At 44.5% G+C, this 24,037-nt stretch overlaps 1 protein-coding gene across 8 annotated transcripts; it reads left to right on the top strand.

Annotated features, from left to right (window-relative positions):
- Positions 1-92: 92 nt before the first annotated feature.
- On the top strand, positions 93-22,268 carry LOC135912673 (deubiquitinase DESI2-like). Of its 8 annotated transcripts, XM_070522265.1 has the most exons (11): positions 93-315; positions 478-528; positions 1,111-1,162; positions 1,241-1,373; positions 5,366-5,427; positions 6,196-6,268; positions 7,846-7,939; positions 10,870-11,036; positions 11,970-12,086; positions 17,477-17,745; positions 19,485-22,268. In XM_070522265.1, the coding sequence occupies exons 4-11, from the start codon at positions 1,277-1,279 to the stop codon at positions 19,497-19,499; spliced, it is 894 nt and encodes a 297-aa protein (XP_070378366.1). In that variant the 5' UTR covers positions 93-315; positions 478-528; positions 1,111-1,162; positions 1,241-1,276; the 3' UTR covers positions 19,500-22,268. The 8 variants fall into 8 exon arrangements, with proteins under 8 accessions (XP_070378366.1, XP_070378365.1, XP_070378367.1 ...); XM_070522264.1 differs by lacking the exon at positions 478-528; XM_070522266.1 differs by lacking the exon at positions 1,241-1,373 and having other exon boundaries at positions 95-315.
- The last annotated feature ends 1,769 nt before the right edge of the window (positions 22,269-24,037 follow it).

The following is a 24,037-nucleotide window of genomic DNA, read 5'->3' as shown; positions in this document are numbered from 1 at the left end:
CGCGCCCACTTCGTCGGCTTAAAAAAGCGCCTAGCGGCGAAGTTAAAAAGCTTACGCAATCTCAAACGCAGCATGCAACTTCTGTGCGTTTCGCAGTTCCATCGGTTCTAGCCTCGATCGCAGCTGCGGCGTGCTATTGTTTAGCAATGGCCGCCGGCGCTGTGTGAACGACGATCGCCAGTCAAAATTGATCCCGAGTCACCACAATGCGGCGGACTGCATAGGGCGCGAGGTTAAGCGAGGACTGTTGAAGGCAGGCGCCACGGCAGCGATTCGCCGGCGGCGCAAGACGTCGCCGTATTATTCTACTACCAGGTGGGTAACTTCGATATCGCTCCGTTGTGTTCTCTCTCCTCTTGTCAGATGGTGGACGCTCAGAGGTTGATGATGTATGCGAGTAACGCTTTGTATCATTGTTTCTGTGTGGTCTCGTCAGGCCTTTAGCGGTGAACTCCACGCTCTTGCTCTCTTTTGCAGCGCCACATGCGTAGTCCGAGATTTACATTGTTACGAAAACGTTGTTCCAATGCAAGTGTCACTCTTCAGTGATTTTTTGCGTTCATTCATTCGTCTGCAGCGCATGAGGAGGTCGTAACTGTCGATTGATCACCGTTGAACGAATAAAATTTACCCTTTTCGCGCCTGGAGTTATTGCAACCGGCGAAAGCGTGCAGTTGAGACTGCGAAAAGTTTCTCGACTGCTATGTCAGCTACATTGCGACACACTCGGCTGTGGAATCATCGATTCATCGCATTCTTCAGTTCGTGTCGGCGTGCAAACGCCTTCGAGTGTTTAAATAATCACGGGATAACACGACGATTTTGTGTGTGCACGCAATCTGACCGACCATAAAAGGACAGCCCGACGTGAAATGCGCGCGAGCGTCGTTGATTCATCGCGTTCTTCGATTGATATCTGCGTGGCCATACGCCTTCGAGTGTTTAATATTCGCGGGTTGTGGATGTCGTGCATGCAATAGGCCTCGACGACCGTGATCGCACTCCTGACTGATAAAAGGCTAGCTCGGCGTGAAAATGCGCGTAGCTAAAGTGACCGCAGCCTTTTTCTCTTTTACGCTCTCCGTAATATCCCATCTTTCCTTTTTTTAGCCACGATGCTCAACAGCCGATCTGCTTGAATGCATCGAAGAAGGGACTATGTGTAAGCATTTCGAAGCCGCTCTTGCTACAACGTCTGCGCGCTCCTCTGTAATTCGTGACTTCTTTCTGTGTACAACAGCTGTGTCTGTTTTGTGACGCGGCGCCTCCCCCGACGATGCTGTCGTCCGGGTCACGTCTGCGGCGATCCAATGAGGAAACTCGAATCAGCTGTGTCGGGGAAGTCGTCAGCGGCCGAGCCCGTTCCCCGAGAAGTATGCGTTGCTTTTAAGTAGCGTTGTTGTGGTTCCGTGCGCTCGCTAGGTTCGTGAGCGAAGTAGTAGCGAACTGTGCAGTACGTTTCTCCGGTTGGCCCCGGCGTGCTGGGATGCAGTTTTATTACCGTTGCATCTTGTGAATTGGAGCGGAGCCAATGAGAAGTCGATTGCAGGGGCGTGCGCTTGTAACGTTGAGTTATTTTTTGCCTTTTTTCTCCCTCTCCTTTTTTTCTCTTTTTATGCGTCTGTGTTCTTTATGTGACCGTTGGTGATCACATATGGTGCTTGTAAATGGTTCGTAGCATTATAATCCAACAACTACCATAAAATGCTTTTATGAGGAACTGAGATATATTCATGAGCTGCTATTATTACTATTTATATTTTAAATGCCTTCTGACAGTAGTTTTATAGTTTTAATAAGTTATTCATTAGCTGATTTTCTTTTTTTTTTCTGGTCTCCGTTGATCCTAACATAGTAAACCCAGGAGTAACCAGTCAAGGACACACATGTAGTATACACCAGTGCATTTGTGATTTGCAAGGCTGTCATCCAGTGGATTAACATAGGTAGTGCACCGGAACACCAGATGTTTGTTCCTTAGTGTGTGAATAAGTTGCAGCAGAACAGAAAAGCTGAAAGAGCAAGTGAAGTGGGGCATCAAGATTTTGTTATGTTGTCAGCAACTGGTTCAATGGTCACTATTACAGTTGTGCACATGTGGTAGTTATGGTTCATGTGGCCAATCTGCTCTTTATGAATCCCATATGTTAGCCATGCTTAGTAAACTTAAATCTCTAGCAGTATTCAGCTGTATTTGAAGGAAACAATATGCACTATCTAGCCTTTTTGGGCAAACACAGTTCAGTCTGCTCATAACATGCCACACATATGAGGTGCAGTGACAAGCCACATTAGTGTTGACACTGCAAAGAATCTGTTGCATATAATGTGTTAACATACACTGCTAACTATTAATGTAGCAGTGTAATGTAACTGTGCAGGGTCAAGAAAGACACCGTACAGTTCTTGAAGTTCCTGTCAAAGCCCCTTAGCAAAATTTTGCTGGCACCCACTGAGCAATCAGGTTGACTTTATTAAGGCACGCATAGCATCTTTGTTACTACTGCCAGCTGAGCAACTTCTCTGACTTTAAGCCGGCGATCTCACCTTATCGTGGTTTGCGCAAATAACTGCACTATTATGGCTTGTTGAAAACCTCCCATAGCGGGGCTCACTCTCCACATATGTTTGGTCTTTCTTGCAGCAGTTGTACCCCATTTTAATTGGCTTCTTGACCATACTGTCATCTACACGTGCTGTGTGGTTCTTCTGAATTGCTTCTTCTCGGATATCACCAAAGTTTTCGCATAAACTTACGCAGTATCTTTTTTAAACTTGTTCCCTCATTTTTGCTCGCTCAAAATTGTGCCAAGACAAGACGACACTACACAACAAAACTGCACCTACGCAACAGCACACCCAGCCACCTGCAGGCTAAAAATGCCACGTACCTCAATCCCACATTACACAGTGTGGCCAACCTGTGCCCTGCAGTTCTCTCCAAAATAAATAAGGTCAGACACTCTTCAGACGGGCCTCGTAGTAGGCGCACATTAAAGAATCCCGGGTGGTCAAAATTAATCCCTAGTCTCCCACCCTATGACATGCCTCATAATGAGATCGGGGTTTTAGCAGGCAAAAACCCAGAATTGCATTTTAAGATTTCGCACGCAGCTGCCTAAGGGAAGAAGTTGGAAGCATAGTGTACTGCCCTTCGTCAAGAAGACACTGTGCCTGTATAAGGACTTTGCCTTGTGTATTGCCTAGCCCTTTCATTGTGTATATTTGCTTATTTGGACAGCAGCAGACTGTGGCAAATGTTTCCTCAACCGGCTGCCTGATAGCAGAGTGTCGTAAACTTTCGTGGGAGAAACTCGCTTGCTGCACTACAATACAAACATAGATACAACTTAGCGGCAGTGATAACAGCGGGCACGGCTGGTAGTTGTCCAGGCAAATGACGTTGCTTACGATCAACCTCTATTTACAGAGCACCATCATACAAATGGCAGCAATTCAAAAATGAATTTACTACGTGCTTTGGACGCAATCTTATCAACCGGCCCGACATACTAGGTGCTGCTCCAGCACTCATGACTACGCAATCTGATCAGTGCAACATATTCTGTGCAAAAGTGAATGCATAGCAACAGCAATAATTTTCCAGAAGCAAAGTAATTAAAAACCTGACAAAGAAGCTCATGGCAATGCTATTCTGCTTGCGAATATAAGAGATGGTTTCTTGTTACTTCTCTTTATTGACATCCTTGCAGTGTCCACCTTGTCTAGCACAAGGTTTCCATGATGTATGCACATTTGAAATCCTCTCAACTAACGGGGAAAAATCATTAACATAGTGTTGCAGCGATGAAAATTGTGTGGCATTTGCAGTCACTTTTGTGTGAAGTGTTCTGTGATTATCAGTGACTATCTGATGAAGAGAGGGCTGCCAGGCCTGGTAAGATCCTTTCAGGAAGCGTATGCACAGTGCTAGAAGTATATCTTGCTTTTCTTTTATTTATTTCGAAAGAAGGCGAGGCTTCTGCTGTGTGCTGCTACTTGCTGTATTGCAGGTTAAACTTGGTATGCCTATGTGTAAAAGTAGTTGATTGAGCCCTAAATGTGCTATCATAAGACAAATGAAACTCGCACATAAAGAATTACAGTAATAAAGGCAAGTTCATAACTATACAGCTAGGAATTCATTAAGAGGGCTCAATCATAATTTTGATGTTCTTTGCACTGTTCATGGTTGAGGAAGTGGAATCATATCCTTATATGAAAGTGGTAAAAAAACTCTAGCATTTTTCATGTTCTTCTATAGTTGTGCTCATGTTTCTACAACATAGATATGTTAAAGGGCGGCCAAAATTGCTCAACATTTGCTGCAAAGGATCCAGATCTTTTCCAGGGCAACTTGGCACCAATTCTTTTCTTTGAAATGAGCATTTTGGTCCGGCAGATGTCTAACCTCTAACTGAAAGGTACAAACCTTTCAGCTTAAGTGTGATGCCCTCCTGTGACCTGCCATTTCTCTAAGTTCAAAGTAGAAAAGGTCAAAAGCAACTGTGCGTTTGACATGATGGGACATGCAGCTGGTAACTTAAGGGCAGCCTCTTAAAAGGACACTTCAATGTAGCATTAAGACGTTGCTTTAGCACATGGCTGACAATTGAAATACAATGGAGGGGAGTGGTACAGCGATGCGGTGGCATGGTGGAAGCACATTGTATGGTGCTCCGTTGTGAATCATGTGACATTTATGGGATTTGCAATGTAGCTTCAGTTGTTTCTGTACCTTACGGTAAGTCCTTCATTTTTTTTCCCCCTAGTTCAGTGAAGTTAGGGCATTGTGACCCTTCTTCTCGTGGTGTCAGCACATTTTGTTAAGCGGAACTTCATAAAAGCTGAGCAGATAACCGAAATGCTCTTGAAGGCTTGAAAGGGTGCCCTATTATAACTTTTGAGAGATGTGCAGAACGTTGTTGGCATCGAACGGGTGCCGTGTCACAACTCTGCTGCTACGAAAAAAATAAACTTTTTAATGTGCGCCATATGCATGCAGTTGTTGGCAATTAAATGCTGCACTGACTGATGTGGAGTGATACCCAAGTGGCTGTACCCATCATTGCACTGGGGTCTTGGGTCCCGTACTAGCGTGGCCTACTTCAGCCACTTCAGGGTCTACTTCCAGCCATTGGTTCAGATGAGTAAGCCTCGTCTTTGCCACACTGAAAAGCCAATGGCAGCCTCGGAATAGCACCCCTTTACAAACTATCCTTGAAAGATTGGTATATCCATAGCAAAGGCAAAATTTGCCGATAGTTCCAGTGCTGGTGAGCTCACTGCTCAGACATTTTTGCAAACTGTTCAGTACTGCTAATCCATTCACCCCAATTTTCCTTGTTTGCTCCTCATCACGCAGGTCTGGTGTTCCAGTGGACAGGCATGGCTCGGGAGCCTGTCACTCTCAATGTCTATGACATGGTAATCATTTCAATACCATCTTCGTGATCATTAACAAGGTGATAACATAGGAGTCGGGAACTGAGCTGGTTGGTGCTCATTTGCCCAGTTATATGGGAACTCTGCGAGAAGACAAGAAATAGCCAAACAGACGCACAATCTTCGTTACCGCACTTGTGTTGCCTGCCTGTTGGTGTCCCCCTCTCTCTCTTTTTCACACTTAAGCAATTACAGGATAATGGACGTCAGGCCAAACGTATAGCTGCTTGTGCACAGCATAACACGATTGGCAAAGAAACGAGAGGCAGCAGTCATGTTCTTTGCAATCAAGTAATTACGGACAGAGTTCTTACATATCTTTCACTGGTTGTTCAGAAGCAATTGTTCTTTAATAGCTAATATGAAGCCATGAAAATAGAAGCACGTTAACACTTTTATTCTATAATTTGGAAGTGTGAAAGCACAACTAAGTAAGCTCAAGCGTAAATCTCTATAACTGTCATTCTGTGTTGGTTTACTTATCTTAAATGCAAAGGGGCTATTGAGAGGGTGTTTTACTACTGTGACAAGATGTGTAAACTACTTGTTTCTCTTATGATTTCAAAGAGCGCTTTCACTATTTGCTTGCAAGTGTTGCGAGACTTGTATTGTGGAAGTGCCATACAAAGTCTGTAACATGCTTCTTTATTCTCTTTCATTTACAGCATTAAACTTAACCTGAAGCTTTCTTGTTTTGCATTTTTGGTCACCCTGAACAAGTTCCTGTATTTATTTTGTTTCCATGCGCAGTACTGGATCAATGAATACACGGCTCCAATTGGCCTTGGAGTATTTCATACAGGTGTAGAAATTTACGGGACAGGTAAGCATTCATTTCTGTTACTTAGAACAGTTCAGAAAATGAGAAAGAATTGAGGTGCCCAAAACATGAAAACTAAGCAGAAAGCGGGATATGCTGAGGGAATCGTCCAGAACTGCTCGTGATTACAAACTGGTCAGCGTTTTAGTTAAAGCTGCAAAAGATTTCATCCCAACAGTGTTGAGGAAAATAACGATCGTATTTAGGTTAGCTGCCATTCTGAAAAAGGCACACCTTACACCTGCAAGCTGTTCAGATGAAATCTGAAAAAAAATTAAATGCAGCTTCGTAAGGTCATTAAAGTTTCGTACACTTATATTTGTGTGCACCAACAATCGTTCATTGAAAGTTAAAGTAACATCCGGTCAAGACAGGTTTGGCGGCAACAGCAGCCAAGAGTTCAGCAGCAGTCAGTGCTGCCATCTCTGTTTAACCTTCCATTTCTGTGGCTATCAAGGATGTCTACAATTGATGTATTGTATTAGTCCATCACAGATGGCACTAATACAAGTATAGTTACCAGTTGATTATTCAGAATGGGTGGCGTCGTCCTAGAAATCTGAATAATTGGGATTCTGAAAATTTCAAACCAATTCACAAGAAAGGAAGAGTCTTCTTTATTTCACAAGTGGTCAGGAAAGCTCATCAATGCATTGCTTTGGGCACGCACGCGTGCATTTTACCTGGTCATTGTGTTGTGGCCATTGGGCATTGTCAGTAGCACGGAGACACAGAAGTACAATATCTACGTCTCCAGGCAATGAGAAACTGAGGTTGGCCGCACTTTACTGGCCGTAATATTGCAGCTTTTCTTGTGCCGCTGTTACTGGCCAGTGCTTCCCTCACTCCATCACGACTCTTGATGGTACAGACAAGTGATGGCGAAATTTTTCGCCATTTGAAGTTGCCCGATGATTCTGAGTGGCAAAAATTTTAACTGCACTCAACAAACTCAAGAACGCAAAATCCTGTAATCTAATGCTACATAGTGCAGTGTAGCATTAGATTACAGGATTTTGCGTTTATGCCTGCGCACTGATAATGGCGCCATTGATGGGAGAGCACGTGGCTATGGGTTGTGTACATAAGTTTGTGTATGCCTTTGAACAAAGTTAGTTGTGAGTTCAGCACTGCCCCTTCAAGATGTTCCACAAATGCTATTGTAAAATTGTACAGGTGGTAGATACAAAGGGTTTCTTCACAAGCATCTCTTAATTCTGAACTCCATTGCTATTTCGAGGGCATATAAATTAAAAACAAAGTGGGTAATACTGACTTTAAACATTTAACTGAAAAATCAGGCTGCTTACTTTCTTTTGAGAAAGCCTTAGACCTTTGATGTCCATGTGTGATCCATGCAAAGTGACCTCGGGAGCTATGGATAAGTTATACAAAGCTTTTTGTGTGAGTGATTATTTGTTCTTGTTTTAATGCCTGCCATATCTGTTGTCTCGTGATCGACCAGTGTCTGGGTCATGACAAATCGCAAAAGGAAGTTAGATGCAAACAGTTCTTTTGATTTTTTTTTTTCCATGTGATGTTACCAAGTTTTGTGCATTCCGCTCTGTGTTGCTTTCCAGAGTATGCATACGGGGGCCACCCATTCCCTTTCTCGGGAATCTTTGAAATACCGCCAAAATTCGCGAATGACCTCGGAGACCAGTTCAAGTACAAGTGAGTAGCCGGCTTCAATGAATTTTGCCTCTTATGCACTGAAGTCAATATAAAGCTGAAAAAAAGGGGGGGGGGGGGAATACACTTGGTGGGCAGGAGGTACAGGTGCCAGCTTTGCATTAACCTTGACCCACGCAAGACTTAAGGTCAGACCAGACATATGCTTACCAGCGTGCGCATCTGTTCCTAGGTCGTTGCTGCTCGCATGCTGTGTCTAAAGGTAAACTATTGAAAATAGAGTACATGTATATCCTACAAAGGCACAATTTAAAAAAGTGTGCTATCTTCGCTCCGCCCATGTCATGTCCGTGGGATTTTTGAGAATTTTATAAAGTTCACAGGTTGGCAGGTGAGCTTGAGGATTCTCTGCTCTATCATCAGAGAGAACATCAGTGTTAGTAACCAGGTCACCAACACTCCACTTTCACTTGCCTGTCAATTCACAACTTACGCAGCACCTTCCTTACTTCAACAACAGTTTTGTCTGAACTACCATATTTACTCGATTATAAGGCACACCCAATTTTCCACTATTGCCATGGCAAGATAAAGAAGTAGTAGCGGTTTGTTGTCAGATGTAAAAAGTTGCAGTTTCTCCCGAAAGGTGTAGCATAGATTGTGATGGCAAATTAGTAGACAGCTATATAAAGTAAGGATAAGTTTTACCGGCCGTATAAACTTGTAAACATTCGCTTACTAACTGAATTAACAAGCACGGTGTCAGCGTACACAAGCAAACATGAACACATCACACTCGATGAGCACGTACACTGGCTGTCAAAACGCTGGTGTGATGTCAAAACGCTGGCTGTCTATCACATCATCAATGCAAGAGCAGCGAGAACACGGCATGCACAAAGGTATGAGCCGTCTGCAGATCCCTCTCCAGATACGGTGCGTGCGACTGTGCAAAGTACACATTTGTTGGCAAAGTCGCCATCGCCCCCTGTCCCTCCCGCACTACCTACCTGCTTTCTTCTTTTTAACAATATTTCTTTAATATGGCATGCGAGATTGGGCTGCGACCGTCAGTGCCCCTTGCACCCAGTTGCGAAATGCGTAGTTGCTGCCAGACCACAACGTCGCCGTCCCCCCTCTCTACCTGCCACCCCCCACGGCCTTTCGTGTGACGGAAGATGGCATGTTTGCTCTCCGCTTTCTTTCTTCGCGCGCGCCAGATCGAGCCGTGGTTGTCAGCTTCCATCACATGCCTTCACCCACACATACAGCATATAACGCATAGCAACAGTGTTATTGCCCGTGGACTTTATGCAGGCATCACAGTGATGGCAAAAATGCAGCTGGAATGTCTATATAATTCCTATCGCAATAAAATGTTCATTGCATTCGAGCAAGAATTGGAGGGGGGGAGGGGGGGGGGTGTTTAAATGCTACCAATTGCATTTTTGTTTCGCGCTCCATTCTAATGTACATGTCGTGTTCTAGCGAATTTTTAAGGAAGTGTCCATTATGATCAAGTAAATATGGTAGTGGGTTTGTGATCGCTGTAGCGTACAGCCTAAATTTACAGACCGGACAAAGAAGAGTCAGCTTGACACATGGCTGACCAGCATCTGAAATCTTTGTTTGAGGAAGAAGAAATATGATTTCATTTGCTAGCCAGCCATGTGTGGTATTGCTTCTTATTTGTTGATTCTGTAAATTCAGGCCGTACGCTGCAGCAGCATTCCTTGCTCACCATCCCCCGGTCTCTTCATGTAGAACACGGAACACTACGAAGTTGTGGTGTACCCACAGATTTAAAGACTTGCACGTGTGAACAAGAGTACGCAATCGACCATGCTATTATTGTTTGTATATATACCAGAGGGGCAGCAAACGAAAATTTATTGCAAGAAAAGTACAGTAGACATGAGGGAAACTTGGAAAATGTGTTGTCTTCTTGGAAGTTAGCCTTAACGTATGTTCACTGAACCAGTAGGAGCTAAACAAAGGCCTTTAATGTGTCCAGTAATCTTGTAGGGAAACACAACATCATGTAAATAAAGGTCAGATTGATCTGATCGGCTATGTAAATTGCTGCTTGCTGTCACTGCTTTCCGTTATAAGTCATGTTGCCACCTTATATGAAGTGCTTTGTGTGCCTACTTAAGCAGCTGTCCCTGCTCCCATTGATACCCGACAAGCTGGTGATGCATAACTTCCTAAAGGCGTACCAACACATATATTTAAATTTGAAGAAACTCTGCTAAATGCTTCACGCACCTGTAAGTACTTGGCAATTACTGTAAACGTTGGAAAATATCACCATTGGTCTAGCATATGGTCTAAATGTGTTACTGGAGGTTCCTGCGGCACCTTTTCTTTTTTTTCTGGTAAAATAATTCACACAATAAAAGGTAAATCTGTGGCACACTGCTCTCAATATCTCTCGCATCACTAATTCGCTGTGAAAGGCCAGTTTGAAACCACATTGTTTGCTGTGAAACGCATGATCTCATTACATTTAACCCTGTCCCTGCAATTTAACCTTGCTCAGTGTATCATACTACTATATGCAATGCTGTTTTGATACCTGAAAATTCTGGTTTAAGCTTAGGAATCTTTACTCATACTAGTGTTTTTAATGGTGGTAAAACTTTATTCCCCATAGTAGGGGTCCTGAAGGACACTCTATGCTGGAGAGAGTTATGTCCATAATTCAACAAACCAATGAATTAGGGCGTTAATTGAGTCACAACTCAAGGGACATCTCGGTTTCGTCTTCTTTTTTCTTTCTTTTGCGTGTGCATGTGTGTACATGCACATACATACTCTCCGTGGCCGGAGATGGAGGGAACAAGTTGTTGCAATTTTCCTTGATGTGAAAGTGCGTTTAGGCATTACAGGGTTAACAGTTTGGTGCATACATAATTGGCATTTCACATAAGGTTACCTGTTGTGTGCATGTATTGTGACAACACGTGCAGGCAGAGCATCCTGGTGGGCCACACAGACTTCAACCAGATAGATGTACGCAAGATTGTTGAGGAGCTGGGCAACGAGTTTCGCGGGGACCGATACCACCTCATGAACAAGAACTGCAACCACTTCTCGGGCGCCCTGACCAAGGTTGCACAACATTCTCCCCTCTTTGGCACACACTGGGATTGATTGATTGATTGATTGATTGATTGATTGATTGATTGATTGATTGATTGATTGATTGATTGATTGATTGATTGATTGATTGATTGGGTGTTTGTTTGTTTGGTTGGTTGGTTACGTCCCTGCACGTGCAATTTTGAGGGTTGGGGGGGGGAGAGTGTTGCGGAAGACAAGGAGTACTTTGGCAATGTCGTATGTTTCATATTGTCGCACGCTTTTCTGTTTTGTGGAGTTGCTGCTATCAGAGTTATGTTGTCATGTAGTTGTGCACCCGTTAGCACGTCGTTCATACATTTGAATGCTTTAGGGTTAGTTCTGGAGAGACACTATGTGATCCTGATCTGCTACCGTATTAACTCCTGTTGCCTCTGAAATATATATGCACAGAGGCCGTGAATCACATGTTCGCAAGGCGCAGGACTCTGCAAAAAGTAGCAACTGCCAAAGGTGCATGATAGCGCAGTGGTTAGTGTGTCTAGCTCCCAACAGTACATTGCCACAGGGACATGAGGTTGAATCCGAGTGGTAGTCAGAGTGGCTGCCAAAGTTTTGCTTTTCTTTTTTCACTGTATAGCAAATCCACTGCTGAGGTCGCTAAGTCTAAGTGGCGGTCTGGTGATGGTGCCAGCTGTTGTCAGCACAGGGGAAGAAACGGATGGGCAGATAGACACAGAAGGCTTAGTTTTGAGCTCTTAATTAGTGTTGCTGCAATAAACAAACAAACAAAGTAGTCAGTCAAATTCCGTGACACTGCCTGCCCGGCCATGTATGTTGGCAACAGTGGCATGTTCTCTCCCTTTCAAATCTTGTTTTGTGGCTGCTACTTGTAACCAGTGTTCGCAGACGCAATATGGTGGTGGTGAACACTGGTGTGCTTGCATTGGAGTGTCAACTGAGCGCAGATGTGGTTCCCTCCCTACAGATCTTGTGCGGAGAGGAGATCCCGGCCTGGGTGAACCGACTGGCCTACTTCAGTTCTTGCGTGCCTTTCCTCCAGCGCTGCCTGCCCCGAGAGTGGCTGACGCCCATCGCACTCCAGGCTAGCTCCCCTTCCCTCTGAGTCACACATTAAATGCACCCCATTGTGCCCAAGGGGCGCTGCTTTCCACGCACTGCTCTTTCTGCCTCGCTCTGTGCCTGTGTGCGTGTGTGTGTAGCGGTTTCTGCTCGTTTTAATTTTGGATGTGTGCAAAGCTTGACACAGATGTGGAGAGCATTTGAAGTGGCTTCCCCCTCTGTAGAATGACTAGCCAAACAGGAACTTCGTAAGTTGCCTGTGTAATCAATTAGTCACTAAGCAGGCTATGGGAGTGGGCAGGGTGCAGAGTAACATGAGATGAGGAATATAATTTGATGAACACAGACGCTAGACGCAGATGAATCAGTGCCTGTGTTTGTCAGTCTTTAATTCTTGTTTCAGGTTCTACTGTACTGCATGCACAGAATGTCTAAGTTCCCTGCCTGCTCAAGTTCTTTTTTCTGTTAATTTTGGCAGGTGACATAAAGAATGCCATGTCAATCACTGCCGCTGTGGCATGCATACATGCCAACCTGTGCACATAATAATTAATAAAGTTTAGTGGGAAGCTAAATACAGCAGTGACTGAAAATCAATGTGCTGTACAGTAGAACTGCGTTCATGCATTTGGAAAAGAACATGCTAACCTGGAAAAAAATTTACAATCCAAGGTCACTAAAAGATTCTGCAGACTCGATGGTAGTTGGCGTCTGCGTAATGCGAAGCGTTGTGCGAGCAGCACGAGACGGCGATGCACGGCGAGCCGATGGGGCCCGAGATGCGCATTGTTTCTGCGGCTTTGGCAAGCTATCATTTGCGCTCCTTGAATTCGTCCTGGGTCAGTAGCTTCTGACAGGAAGTTTGACTGCCCACTCGGCAAGAATCGTTGCGGCACGAGACACTGACGTACGTCAAGCTGTTGGAGCTTGAATGACCCGAGATGCGCTTTGTCACTTTCCTATTGTCTAATATTGTAAGACTGCGACGGGAAACAAACGAAATCAAGCTGGTGGGCAACGCTGGAGTACAATGCCTCCAGATCAAAACATGGCACTCTCCTTACGCTGCCTCTAGCAGAGAATGGTGGTACATTTGGGTTATCACCTAATAAAAGCGTGCAGTGCGCTACGAATGGCACTACGCCACATGTGCTGTGACACAGGTATAGATGCCTATTGCCATAGGGTTGGCAGCGATAGCATGTGATAACGAGAAATGCGATTGCAACAGTCCGGGAGCAGATTTACTGGTAAGGGAATAGGAAACCGAGAGCTTGCCGGCATTTTGACGTGGCACAGGCGGGCGAGCACAGCGGGGAAGCTGTCGGGAGCGCCTACTGCTCTCAATCGCATGTGCCTCGTACCTTGTTCACGTGGTATCTAGAGGCGAGAAAATGTATCTTATGATTGAAGGTTGGCGATCTACGAAAGCTTGGTTCCAAGAGATGTATGTTTTCGGAGAACATATTAACCGGTAAAAAAAAAAAGAAGAGCAACTGTGCTTGGTCATCTTTTGTGTTCTCGTTAGCGAACGTTGGTGCCTGGAAATCACACGAAGTGCAGTTGTATCAACGAGGTTCTACTCTATCTAGATGACTGACTTTTCAGACACTTTGCTAGTCTGATTTCGCCACCTTTATGAACACGTCTGAATAAGCTTGCTCGAAGTATTACCTCCGCGATTGGGCACCACGTGCCGCCAAATTTTGGAGGCCATGAGGGCAGCACAGCTATTATCAGAATCAGTTCTTTTTTTTTTATTATTCAAGACAAAAATGGGGATAATTACATTATAAGTATATACAGAAGGAGGTCCCGTAGTTAGAAACTGAAATGGGACCTCCTGTCACTGTTTGATTTGTTGTATGCACATATTGTAATCCTGTGCTGCTTCATGCTTGGACACCGTTAAAGCTTTCCTGAACAGAATCTATATTCCATAAAACTGGGCGAAACACTCAAGAAATTGTAGAGCGAGTCCATATTCATACATTTTATTAAAAATTCGGGAGAGTTAGCCGGTATGGGCACAGTTTCCTCTCTTCCTGTTTTGCAGCACACACATTTTCCTTTTGTGAGTACATGTTGCCAAAGTACTGTGGATCGCTGATGACAGCGCCTGATACAGCTAATGCTGAAAAAAAACAAAGGAGTGTGCAATCCTGCATTGAATCAATGAAATAGTCGTCAATTTTTGCCTGTCGGCCAAACACAAGCAGCTTTGAGTTGACTAGTGGCAACCTCCTTAGGAAAACTCCTAGCATCCAAGCTGGTGGGCAACGCTGGAATACAATGCCTCCAGATCAAAACATGACACTCTCTTTACGCTGCCTCTAGCAGAGAATGGTGGCACATTTGGGTTATCACCTAATAAAAGCGTGCAGTGCGCTACGAATGGCACTACGCCACATGAAATGCTATTTAAAGATACCTTACAGGCCCCTAGAGGCATTGTGTAAAGGGGGAGAGCACACTCGAAGATTATACAATAATTAGAATACATATGTGAATACATATACAAAAAATACAGTGTAAGAAATGTGCTAACATGCAGTAATGTGGTGTTAAAAATTATACAAAAGACAAACTGAATGCTTTTGAACACGAGAGGTCAGTGAACAAGAAACTTTCACAAAGTAAAATATAACGAATAGAATTACAGAGCGAGCGGGACAATATTTGGCTATAACAAAACCATATTTAAGGGATAGCAACACAATAATAACGGTGCAGAAGCCTGCATAGATGACTGTAACCGAGCAAAAAAGAAATGTAGGCTGCCCCAAATCATTTTGCCAGTAAAGATGATGAATGCCGATGAAAGAATGAATGATTTTGCCGATGAATGTTGGCCAAACGCGCATGTTATCACTGATGTTTACTTTTGCAGTGACTTCTGCAATCTGCCAACATATGTGCACGAGAGTTGTGTAGGACACCTACATTTGTCTATTTTTTTCCTCTGTGCTTTCCACAAAAACCTGGAGGATGTGTGCATCCTCAGAGTTATTACAGCTCAACAGTCTATTTTGGCTCGAGCACATTGCCAAGAGCGTGATTTGCCGACGAAGAGTGGTTGTGCGAGCTTGACGGTATTCATCTTCAAATTGTTGTAGTATACACGCAGACAGAAACTCAAGGTACAGAAGGTAGAGCTGCCTGCTTCGTGTACTTTCTGTGTGCATGTCTTCGTGCTTGTGAAAATTTTATAAAATTCACCTGCATACAGTTGTAACGTAGGCTTCTTGTCAAGCTACCGGGAAGCATTCCCAAGCACTTGAGACAGAAGACACTGTCAGTGTCTGAAAGTGTCACAACTGGCCCTGTTGACAAACACACAATGTATTTTCGTTATCTATTCAAATTGGCCATCCCCCATTTTATTCACGTTGGTGCTTATTTTCGTTGGTTTTCCACAATACAGGCAATAGCTCAGCCTTTCTGCAATTTGCTACCCTTCAATTAAGTGTATAAGTTATAGAAAAACCTCCACTCGTCATTTTGGAGGAGCTACCTGAATGTTCAAGCAAGGGTTTGAATCTTGCAAATCAAAATGGCCCATACGGAAGCATAATGCTGTGCGTAATATCACAGCAGAGGTTGTGACACATGAAGGTGAATCTGTGCCCTTGACAACGAAATCTGCTGTGGAGCAAGTTCATCTGAAATGACCAGTTGAAACTAAATTCCGTTCCCCAGATTAAAAAAAAAGATGCTCCAGATCAGCCAGTGAAATTCACCTTTTCCATGGCTCTGTTCTCGTGACTCACCCCTGTGTAACACGAAAAGCCACTTGCATGAAACATTTGACCTGCAGGCAAACTTCAGAGGCTTTGTATCAGTGATAGCAAGTTGTCAAGTAATGGAGAAATGACACTCGAGCGAAAGCTTTGATTTTAGCACTCTGCAATTTTTCTTGCAGCAGTTTATTCTCATTTGGGTGAAGCTTCTTTATTGTCAGTAAATGTTAGGTTAAACTGCTTCGTGCAAGCAGCCCCAGGTCTCTTATGCTACCTGACGATTCTGCATGTTGAAGGGCACAGATTTCTTTAGCTTCTTTGTGTTGTCACATGTGTGATCATACACATTGACCTTTAATGTTGAACACTCAGTTGACGATTGTAGCTCAGTAGCAATCCGCTGTGTAGCCCAGTGGCTATGGTGTTGTGCTGCTGAGTTCAAGGTCATGGGTTCAATCCCAGACGCAGTGGTCGCATTTCGATGGGGGCGAAATGCAAAAACGGCGGTATATTTAAATTTAGGTGCATATGAAAGAACTCCCAGTAGCGAAAATTTATCTGGAGTCCCCCCCTACTGCGGGCTTGCCTCGCAGTCAAATCGTGCCTTCAAGCCACACAACTTCAGAATTTAGCTTACTGGCATGCTGTGTGCAGTGTTGGTGGAGCACATATTTAAAAAAAAAATTCTTTTTTCAAGTATTGTGGGATGCGCATATTTTCCATGCAACTGATTCTCCATTGACTCCCGTGTGCAGCAACGTGGGATAACAAGGTTGCCAAAACATGACCCCATATGTAATGGCATAAGGGGGCAAAAAAGAAGGTGTCAGATTTACAAAGGCACGGCACTTCAACCGTCCGCATGTGCTCTATGCGACTTGGAAAGAATCAGTGTGGCAATCGTTGCTGCTGCACTGAAATTTTTACATTGATGTGTATTCCAAGTTCTGAATCTTTTGTGAACTTCATTTGGCGTTCATCCTGCAAACAGAAAAAGCAAAGGGAATAGTGCAGACGGTATGGGAGTGGTGATGTGGACACAGCGGTGACAATCGGTGCTAGGCTGCACGCTTTCCTCCATTTTGTGGCCTCTTCTTTGGATTTTTCAAGATGATGGCTCGCCAATAATAGCTGAGCTTTGTGTATTTCGCTCTATACTCTATTCTATACGTGGCAGGAAATGCTACACACTTTCCTCGTTGCTTGTGTTCGTGAGCATGAAGTTGTGCTTCATGTATGAAAGAAAGATGCAGGCCTGTGTCGTGTAATTCTATGTAACATTAAGTCTCGCACTCTTATGCTGCAAAATATGATGTAGTTATTGCATTGAATTTGTTGCAAATATGAACTTGTTTATCATTGAACGTGCAGAGCAACACATTTTTGCAATTGGTAATCAAAATGCACCATTTGCGCTTGCAACTAACACATGGTGTATCGCAAACTGGAAACGCAAAGAGTGCACAAATAGTGCACAATAGTGCGAGTTGTAATTTACTTTGTAGAATGCATCGCAAATAGAAAACAACTGCATTGGGAAATGCGGGGAGTGGGACTTCCATGACTGCACTCCTTGCATAGCTACCGCAGCCTCGAATGCCAACTATGAGACGCAACGTACGCTTAGTGTTCACTGCCACGCTTCTGCAACCTGTCATGCTTGCTTGCGCAGGCCAGCATCCAAGAGGGCAGCACCTCCAGGGTCCACAGTCCCTCGTCGGTCCACCCTCCGTCACCGCCGCCAGCGCCGAATCCCACACGGTCGTCGCAAAAGCGCGTGCCCCGGATCTGACACGTGGCCCCCGAATCACGAAAAACGGCACGACCCACACCTTCCCTCGGGCCCCTGCATCCAGCCTCACTGTTGCGAAGCATGGTGCTACAGCCGTTGGTCGTCCGTCATTGAGATGTGGCGGGGGCATGGCTGTGACTCTTGCCGTGGTGAGCGACGTTCCTTCTTCTTCTTCTTCTTTGTCACTCGTCTGCAATGTTGCCGTCTTTTTAGAGCGCAGCTCTTTGGCGTCCGTTCCTGGGTTTCGCGTCGTCGTCGGCGTTGTCGTCGGCGTTGTCGGCGTTGTCGTCGGCCTCGTAACCAGCTCGCCGACGAATCTGCTGCTCCGCCGCCGCGCATGCGCGCTGTCGGCTCTCCGGGCGAGGGAGGATGATGGAAGGGAGGAGGAGAGACTGTGGAGGAGGGCTGGCTACACAAATGGCTCTTTGGCGTCCGTTCCTGGGTTTCGCGTCGTCGTCGGCCTCGTAACCAGCTCGCCGACGAATCTGCTCCGCCGCCGCGCATGCGCGCTGTCGGCTCTCCGGGCGAGGGAGGATGATGGAAGGGAGGAGGAGAGACTGTGGAGGAGGGCTGGCTACACAAATGGCTCTTTGGCGTCCGTTCCTGGGTTTTGCGTCGGCGTTGTCGTCGGCCTCGTAACCAGCTCCGCCCCCCTTTCATCCCCCCAGCGCTAGCAGCGACCGACTGATACCGCTTTCGTGAGTCCGCTACCGCACTCACGAAAGACGTCGTGCACTTCCTGCAACTCGCATTAACCGTCCATCGATCCACACCGATGTTAGTAGTGGGGGACTTTAATGTTGACATAAAGACAAACAGCAATTTCCTAACACTTATGCGGGAGAACATCCCGTTCCTCTCGCTCGTAACGCGTCCCACGGCTGTGACAACCTCGCGAGGCACTTGTATAGATCTCGTCTTTGAGAATCAAGCATTGGTGTACCAAGTCGAACATATATCAGTCTATTTCTCCGACCACAAAGCTTCCTTCATGACTGTCAAGAACTGTTAGTGCAGTCTTTGTTAAAGGAATACGTGTGAAAAATAAAAAAAAATTCTGTGATAGCGCATACATGTGTTGCTCAATTTCTTTGCCTCAATCTATCGAAAAGGTGAAACAGCTTATTTGCTGCGCTCAAATTTCGCATTAGGAAGTAACGTAATCGTCGGTAATTTTTTTCAAGCATGTCGCTAAACTGAAGCAAGAAAGTCGCTACATTTTTGCTAAATTTTGCTCCAACGTTGCCTGAATTGTCGCTAAAACTGTACAGTGATTTCGACATAACGTGCACATTTTTGTAACACCATAATATAAGCTAATATGGCATACGCCTCTACGAAAACATTTCGCATTCTCTGAGTGACCGTGCAGGTGATGAATAAACAGGAAAATAATTTAGCGGTGTGTAGAAGAATTAATGAATCATGCATTTAGAAAACTGCACGATGGCACCTGAAATCCTGTGCTTACCTTCAGATTTTAAGGTGGAAAAACTTAACATGCTTCAAAAGGTAACGGATCACCTGATTTTCCCATTAGAAAGATGAACTTGGTCCACATTATGCCTTCAAACTTTCTAGCTTTAGGTGCTTGTGAAAGGAGAAATAAATTATGAGACACAATCTTGCTCATGGTAGCATGGTGATGCAGATTACATGACCTATATTCATTACAAGATAGTGCCCTAGCTCCACATTCTTTTTTGGCACAGGCATCGTCCAAGAAATTGTCATTTCGTCCATGTATTGCCATGCCATGTCTTGTATCGCATGTCTTGTATTTCCATGTCAGACTTTTTTTTTTTTGCTGTTCAGTTGACAGCAGTCAACTGTTTCCATTACAGTGAGCACATTTCATGTTCTTACTTTCTCTTTGTTTTCATTACAGGAATCAAAGGTTTAAAAAAAATGGAAGAAAAGCCAGTTGTCAAACCCCAGGGCGTGGTCATTTGGTGTGATTGACAATGCTTCGCACTGGCCAGCTGGCGTCCTCGGTGCTACACACCCATTGTGCCATTCATCTATAGTGAAAAACGAATCACCACTGTGTGACACATTTGAAAAGCCCCGTATTGATTGCGTGTGTGCATGTGTGTGACCGACCTTGCCAAGTTTTACGTGGCAGCGTGCTGTGGAAGGAAAGTCGCCGACTCGCCCGAGGAAAGCTGCACATTCGGTGGAGTCCCAAGGTCACGTTGCAGCAGGTCGCCTTATACTAGGCACGCTCCGGCGAGTGCCTTGTTGTCAAAGCGCTTCAATTGCCGTCAGGCGTTATTGAACGTACGAGAAGGATTGAAGGCGAAGCCTCTGCCCCGCTCAAGTATGATGCGGCAAATCGCGTGCATTTTTGAAAGCTTAAAGAGCCTACTTTCGGGATTGCGTTAGTTTAAAGGTTCTGAGGAACCGTTTGGGCATTCTTGTAGCTACTGTTGTGGTGGCAAGATGTTTTGTGTAGTCGTACTTCCATGTGTCTTTTTCTTCATTATTTCTTTTTCTGCAAACGTAGTAATGAATGTTGCGCTTGATGCCAAATCTCGCATATATACATGGAAAGTTTTTGACCTGGCTTGTTCTTTTGGGCATTTTGCAGCATATATTTTAGCTTTACGGACATGTTTCGAGATTTAATTTTTGAAGCTATCTTGAGTTCAACGTGTTGCGCCATCTCGAGCAACCACTGTTGCACACCGCAGTAGGCAGTCAGTAGCTCGCACTGCCAAGTTCTGCAGTGTGTTTACTTGACTTGAGCAAATAGATGCACTACACAGCTTGGCAGTTGCTAAAAGTCATAACTGTGGCGTACATCACGCAGCGTGCGAGCCGTAGATTGTTTGTCATGATTATGCCATTTATACATGAGACCAAAGTATCATACAAAAGACAACAGGTATGTTTTTGTTTCTTTATATGTATGCCATGTTGCACTTGTTTTTGTAACATTTAAGCATTTATATTGCTACTTGTCTCGATGAAGCCTTCGCACTCTTATAGCGTGTCTCCAGTCTTGTATGTTTCACTGTGTGTATTTTTGTAACAAATTTTATATAAATTGTCTCGTAGTTTACCAAGACTCGCTGATTTAGTATTAAATTGTGCTTGTTATACCTTGTTTCAGTCAATCACTTGCAGCATCAGTTAGTGCCTTGGTGATGACAAAGTGCATTTTAACTGAATGCTCTAAGCTGAGCGCTTTGACTAGCAGCTGTATTCCGCAGCATTAGAGCGATAGCCAGCAAGTATTTGGAGTCTGCACAACACGAAAGATATGCCGAGTTAAAAGGGACGATGAAGGCAAGTATTTAAGTCTAGCTACAGTGATAGATCGCAATTCCAAAACTTTCTCTTGTGATTATTATGGGCCACAAAAGGACAATCACTAATAAAATAGTGATCAGAGATGGCACACTCTGTGAAAGTGAGAAATAAAGCAAGGGAACTGGTGGAGATTCGTGATCAGTCGGCTGACACAGCTAAAAAAAATCCTACATTGTGCTGGCAATCCCGAAGGCCGTGCTTTTCTACCAACCTGAAAATCCGAAGAAATGCAAAAAGAGGGTGCCACACTTCCGCATGTAATGATGAAAGGGCAGTGTCAAAAAGGTTGGATTAGCGAATTCTCCGCAGTCCATGCCCAGACTTCCCATTTCCTCTTGTGTTAAAATGTAACATAATTATCTTCCAGTTGGCAGCAGCGGTTGAAAATTGCAGCCAGCATATATTGCGTATAAAAAATGTTGTTGGAGCTGGTTCTGTATTTTCACAGGGGCGGCGCAGATCCTGTCTCATGTATTTTGAGGCCATCGACGGCTCATTGGCCATGGCATTGTGCTGCCGAACTTGAGGTCGAGGGTCCGATTCCCTGCCGTGCGACCTCATGCGGAGGGTGGGAACTGCAAGAGCACTCGTGTACTTAGATTTCGGTGCAGGTTTAAATTTATCTTTCCTTTCCCCCGCCACGGCATGTCTCGTAGCCGTCATTACTTTGGGACATTGAACCCCATGACGTGATTTGGCATTTTGAGACACCATTCTATCACTGTACCTAGACTTAGCAAGTGCCGGCTTCTAGCATGCCATTGAAGAAGTGAAATTGACTACATTTTGCCCACCCTTATTATTATCATGCCTGCATTTCGTTCTTCCTCCTGGCCCCCCCCCCCCCCCCTCCAACTCTGCTGAATCTCCTCATTGACTGATGTCTTTTGTGTGGGTGCTACTTGTTATTTCACTGCCAGGCACACTCTGTTGGATGGGCTGTTTTTAGCATTTAATTATGTTCTAGTAGAGGTGGTAGTAATTGAGTGCAGTAAGGTAGACCTTTGCCACAAATAGCTACAGTTTGTGTGCCTTTTCTGTTTTTATTGGAGGTGCTTGTGGCTTGCTGCTTGATATTTAGGTCTGGCTGAGTGTCATGGTCTCATGTAAAGTTTTTATACTTAAAAGCGATCACTTGGTTCCACAAGGAGCTTGCATAGCTGTAATCAACGAGCAGCATGATACTGTGTTCTGTTGGTGGTTGAAGCAAGTATTGCAAGCGACCTCAGGTGAGGATTGTCATCGTTTCTGTGTTGTAACATGTTAATAGATTACCAAAGTTGGAACCCATTTTGAAGGGGCAGCGCTGCCTTTTGTCTTTGTCATCTTACGCTGTCCCTTCAAGATGTTCAACTAGTACCAACTCGCCCAAATGTCGATTGGAATCCATCTTTCACATCAAGATCACACTGGCAACAAAGCGGAAAGCCAACATGCAAAATGCCTCAAAGGAGCGCATGTATACATCTAGTACATGAAAATGTAATCCAAAATGAGTTTAGCTTGTCACTGTTGGCTGTTGAGGTGCATCTTCAGTCAATGATGAGCTGATATATTGTGCAGCAACAGGCTAGATTTGTTTGCGATACGGAATGGGCTGTTACATGAACACAAGGCAAACCCTGTGAGCTTTCTCAGCAGTGTTGTAGAACGGTCTGCGTTGCTGTAATGGTCTCCCTGTGTCGTGAAGTTTGAGTTCTTTGCAGCAGACGGGTGGTACGCAGACGACAAGGCATTGCTATGCTAAAACACATAAGTTGCTGATGGCTGTCAGATGCGTTTTCTAGTCTGCATGTAACTGTGACACCTACATCAACCTTGCCCTCTATAGCACATTGCCAAAGACTTGCTTCTTAATGTCGGGATTAGCGAAGGACGGATTCCACTACATCCTGCAGCCTAGACATTCTACTGTTGTCACGCAGGCTTCTTTGAATAGCACGTACCTGTCACTGTTTCGACATGGTATAGAAAAACTCTCGTATGTGAGTGCCACTGCTGTTATGGCCCTGCAGTGTGATAGCAAAGCAGTACCTCTTTCCCCTTTTAGCCCCTTTGGCCATTTGTTGTGACTGTCACAACTGAGAACTTTCTTTTTGTTTTTCTACTTATGCTTAAGCAAATCACCCTCTGATAGTGCATGCTACCAGACAAGTTATAATGCAATTTGTCCTTACAGAAAGAAGGTTCAGCGAAGGTGACACTGTTTGGTTGCACTCTGTCGTATGGAGACAACATATGGCAAGGGAATGTGTTCGTGCGACTACTACCGGCTTATTAGCCATTAAAGATGTTGAGGACAGACTGTTGATGATGGCCTCGTTGTGGTTGGCACATTCACAGAGCTTGTGCCGCCATGAAAGGTTGCGCCTTTTTAATGTGCACTTTTGCCATACAAGAGATGGTTGTCAGTGCCTGTGTATATCTGGTGATTCTTGAAAGAAATGTGCTGCATTTTCAGACACATTGCATTCAAGCTTCTGGCATTTGCACATGCGAAATGACTACAGCTTTCAGCAGAGCATGGCGGACACCTAGCCAATGCTGGATGGCGGTTAGCAATCTGGTAGACATGGATGAAATCACTGCAACAACAGTGATGTATTTGTTAGGTTTCACAACATTAAAAATGGACAATTTATTCTCGCAGGTACTCGGTTGTTCAAATGAGTACATGAAGCAAAAGCAGATTTTTACTGCAGTAGAACCCTGGTGATACATTTTTTAGGGGACCGCGGAAAAAAAAAATGCATGACCCAGCAAACGCAACTGATGACACTTTAGCCAGCACTACTGATGAGCCAAAGGTACTCGCACAGTGTCTGATTCGAGCATGGACAGGAAGTCGTTAAACAATTGAAACCTCAATAAAGCTCATTATCACTGCTTGACGTTTAGATATTGAACGTTAAATACTTTTTTGAGCAGTGATAGCCATGAATTGCACTAAAATGAAGCTGGTAATCTCTAGCACTTGAGTCAAATCTTCTATAATAATGGCCTGTTTTTGTGCACTTGTATGTATTTTTCAGTTTCTATGCAGCCTTGTATGTCGAAGCAACTATGCAAGATCTTGAAGGCCACAAGACAGAGCCTACGGTGAAACTCCATTGATACGTTCCTCAC

This window comes from Dermacentor albipictus, chromosome 7 (genome assembly GCF_038994185.2).
Source record: "Dermacentor albipictus isolate Rhodes 1998 colony chromosome 7, USDA_Dalb.pri_finalv2, whole genome shotgun sequence".
Taxonomy (NCBI): Eukaryota; Metazoa; Arthropoda; class Arachnida; order Ixodida; family Ixodidae; genus Dermacentor; species Dermacentor albipictus.
The sequence above is the reverse complement of the archived record's forward strand: the minus strand, read 5'-3'. Positions and strand labels throughout refer to the sequence as shown.

Coding starts and splice junctions, on each gene's coding strand:
- LOC135912673 (XM_070522264.1), top strand. CDS start 1,277: ATGCTGTCGTCCGGGTCACGTCTGCGGCGATCCAATGAGGAAACTCGA. Junction 11,037..11,969: donor ACAACATTCTCCCCTCTTTG/GCACACACTGGG, acceptor CCCTCCCTACAG/ATCTTGTGCGGAGAGGAGAT. Junction 12,087..17,476: donor TGACGCCCATCGCACTCCAG/GCTAGCTCCCCT, acceptor TTGCTTGCGCAG/GCCAGCATCCAAGAGGGCAG.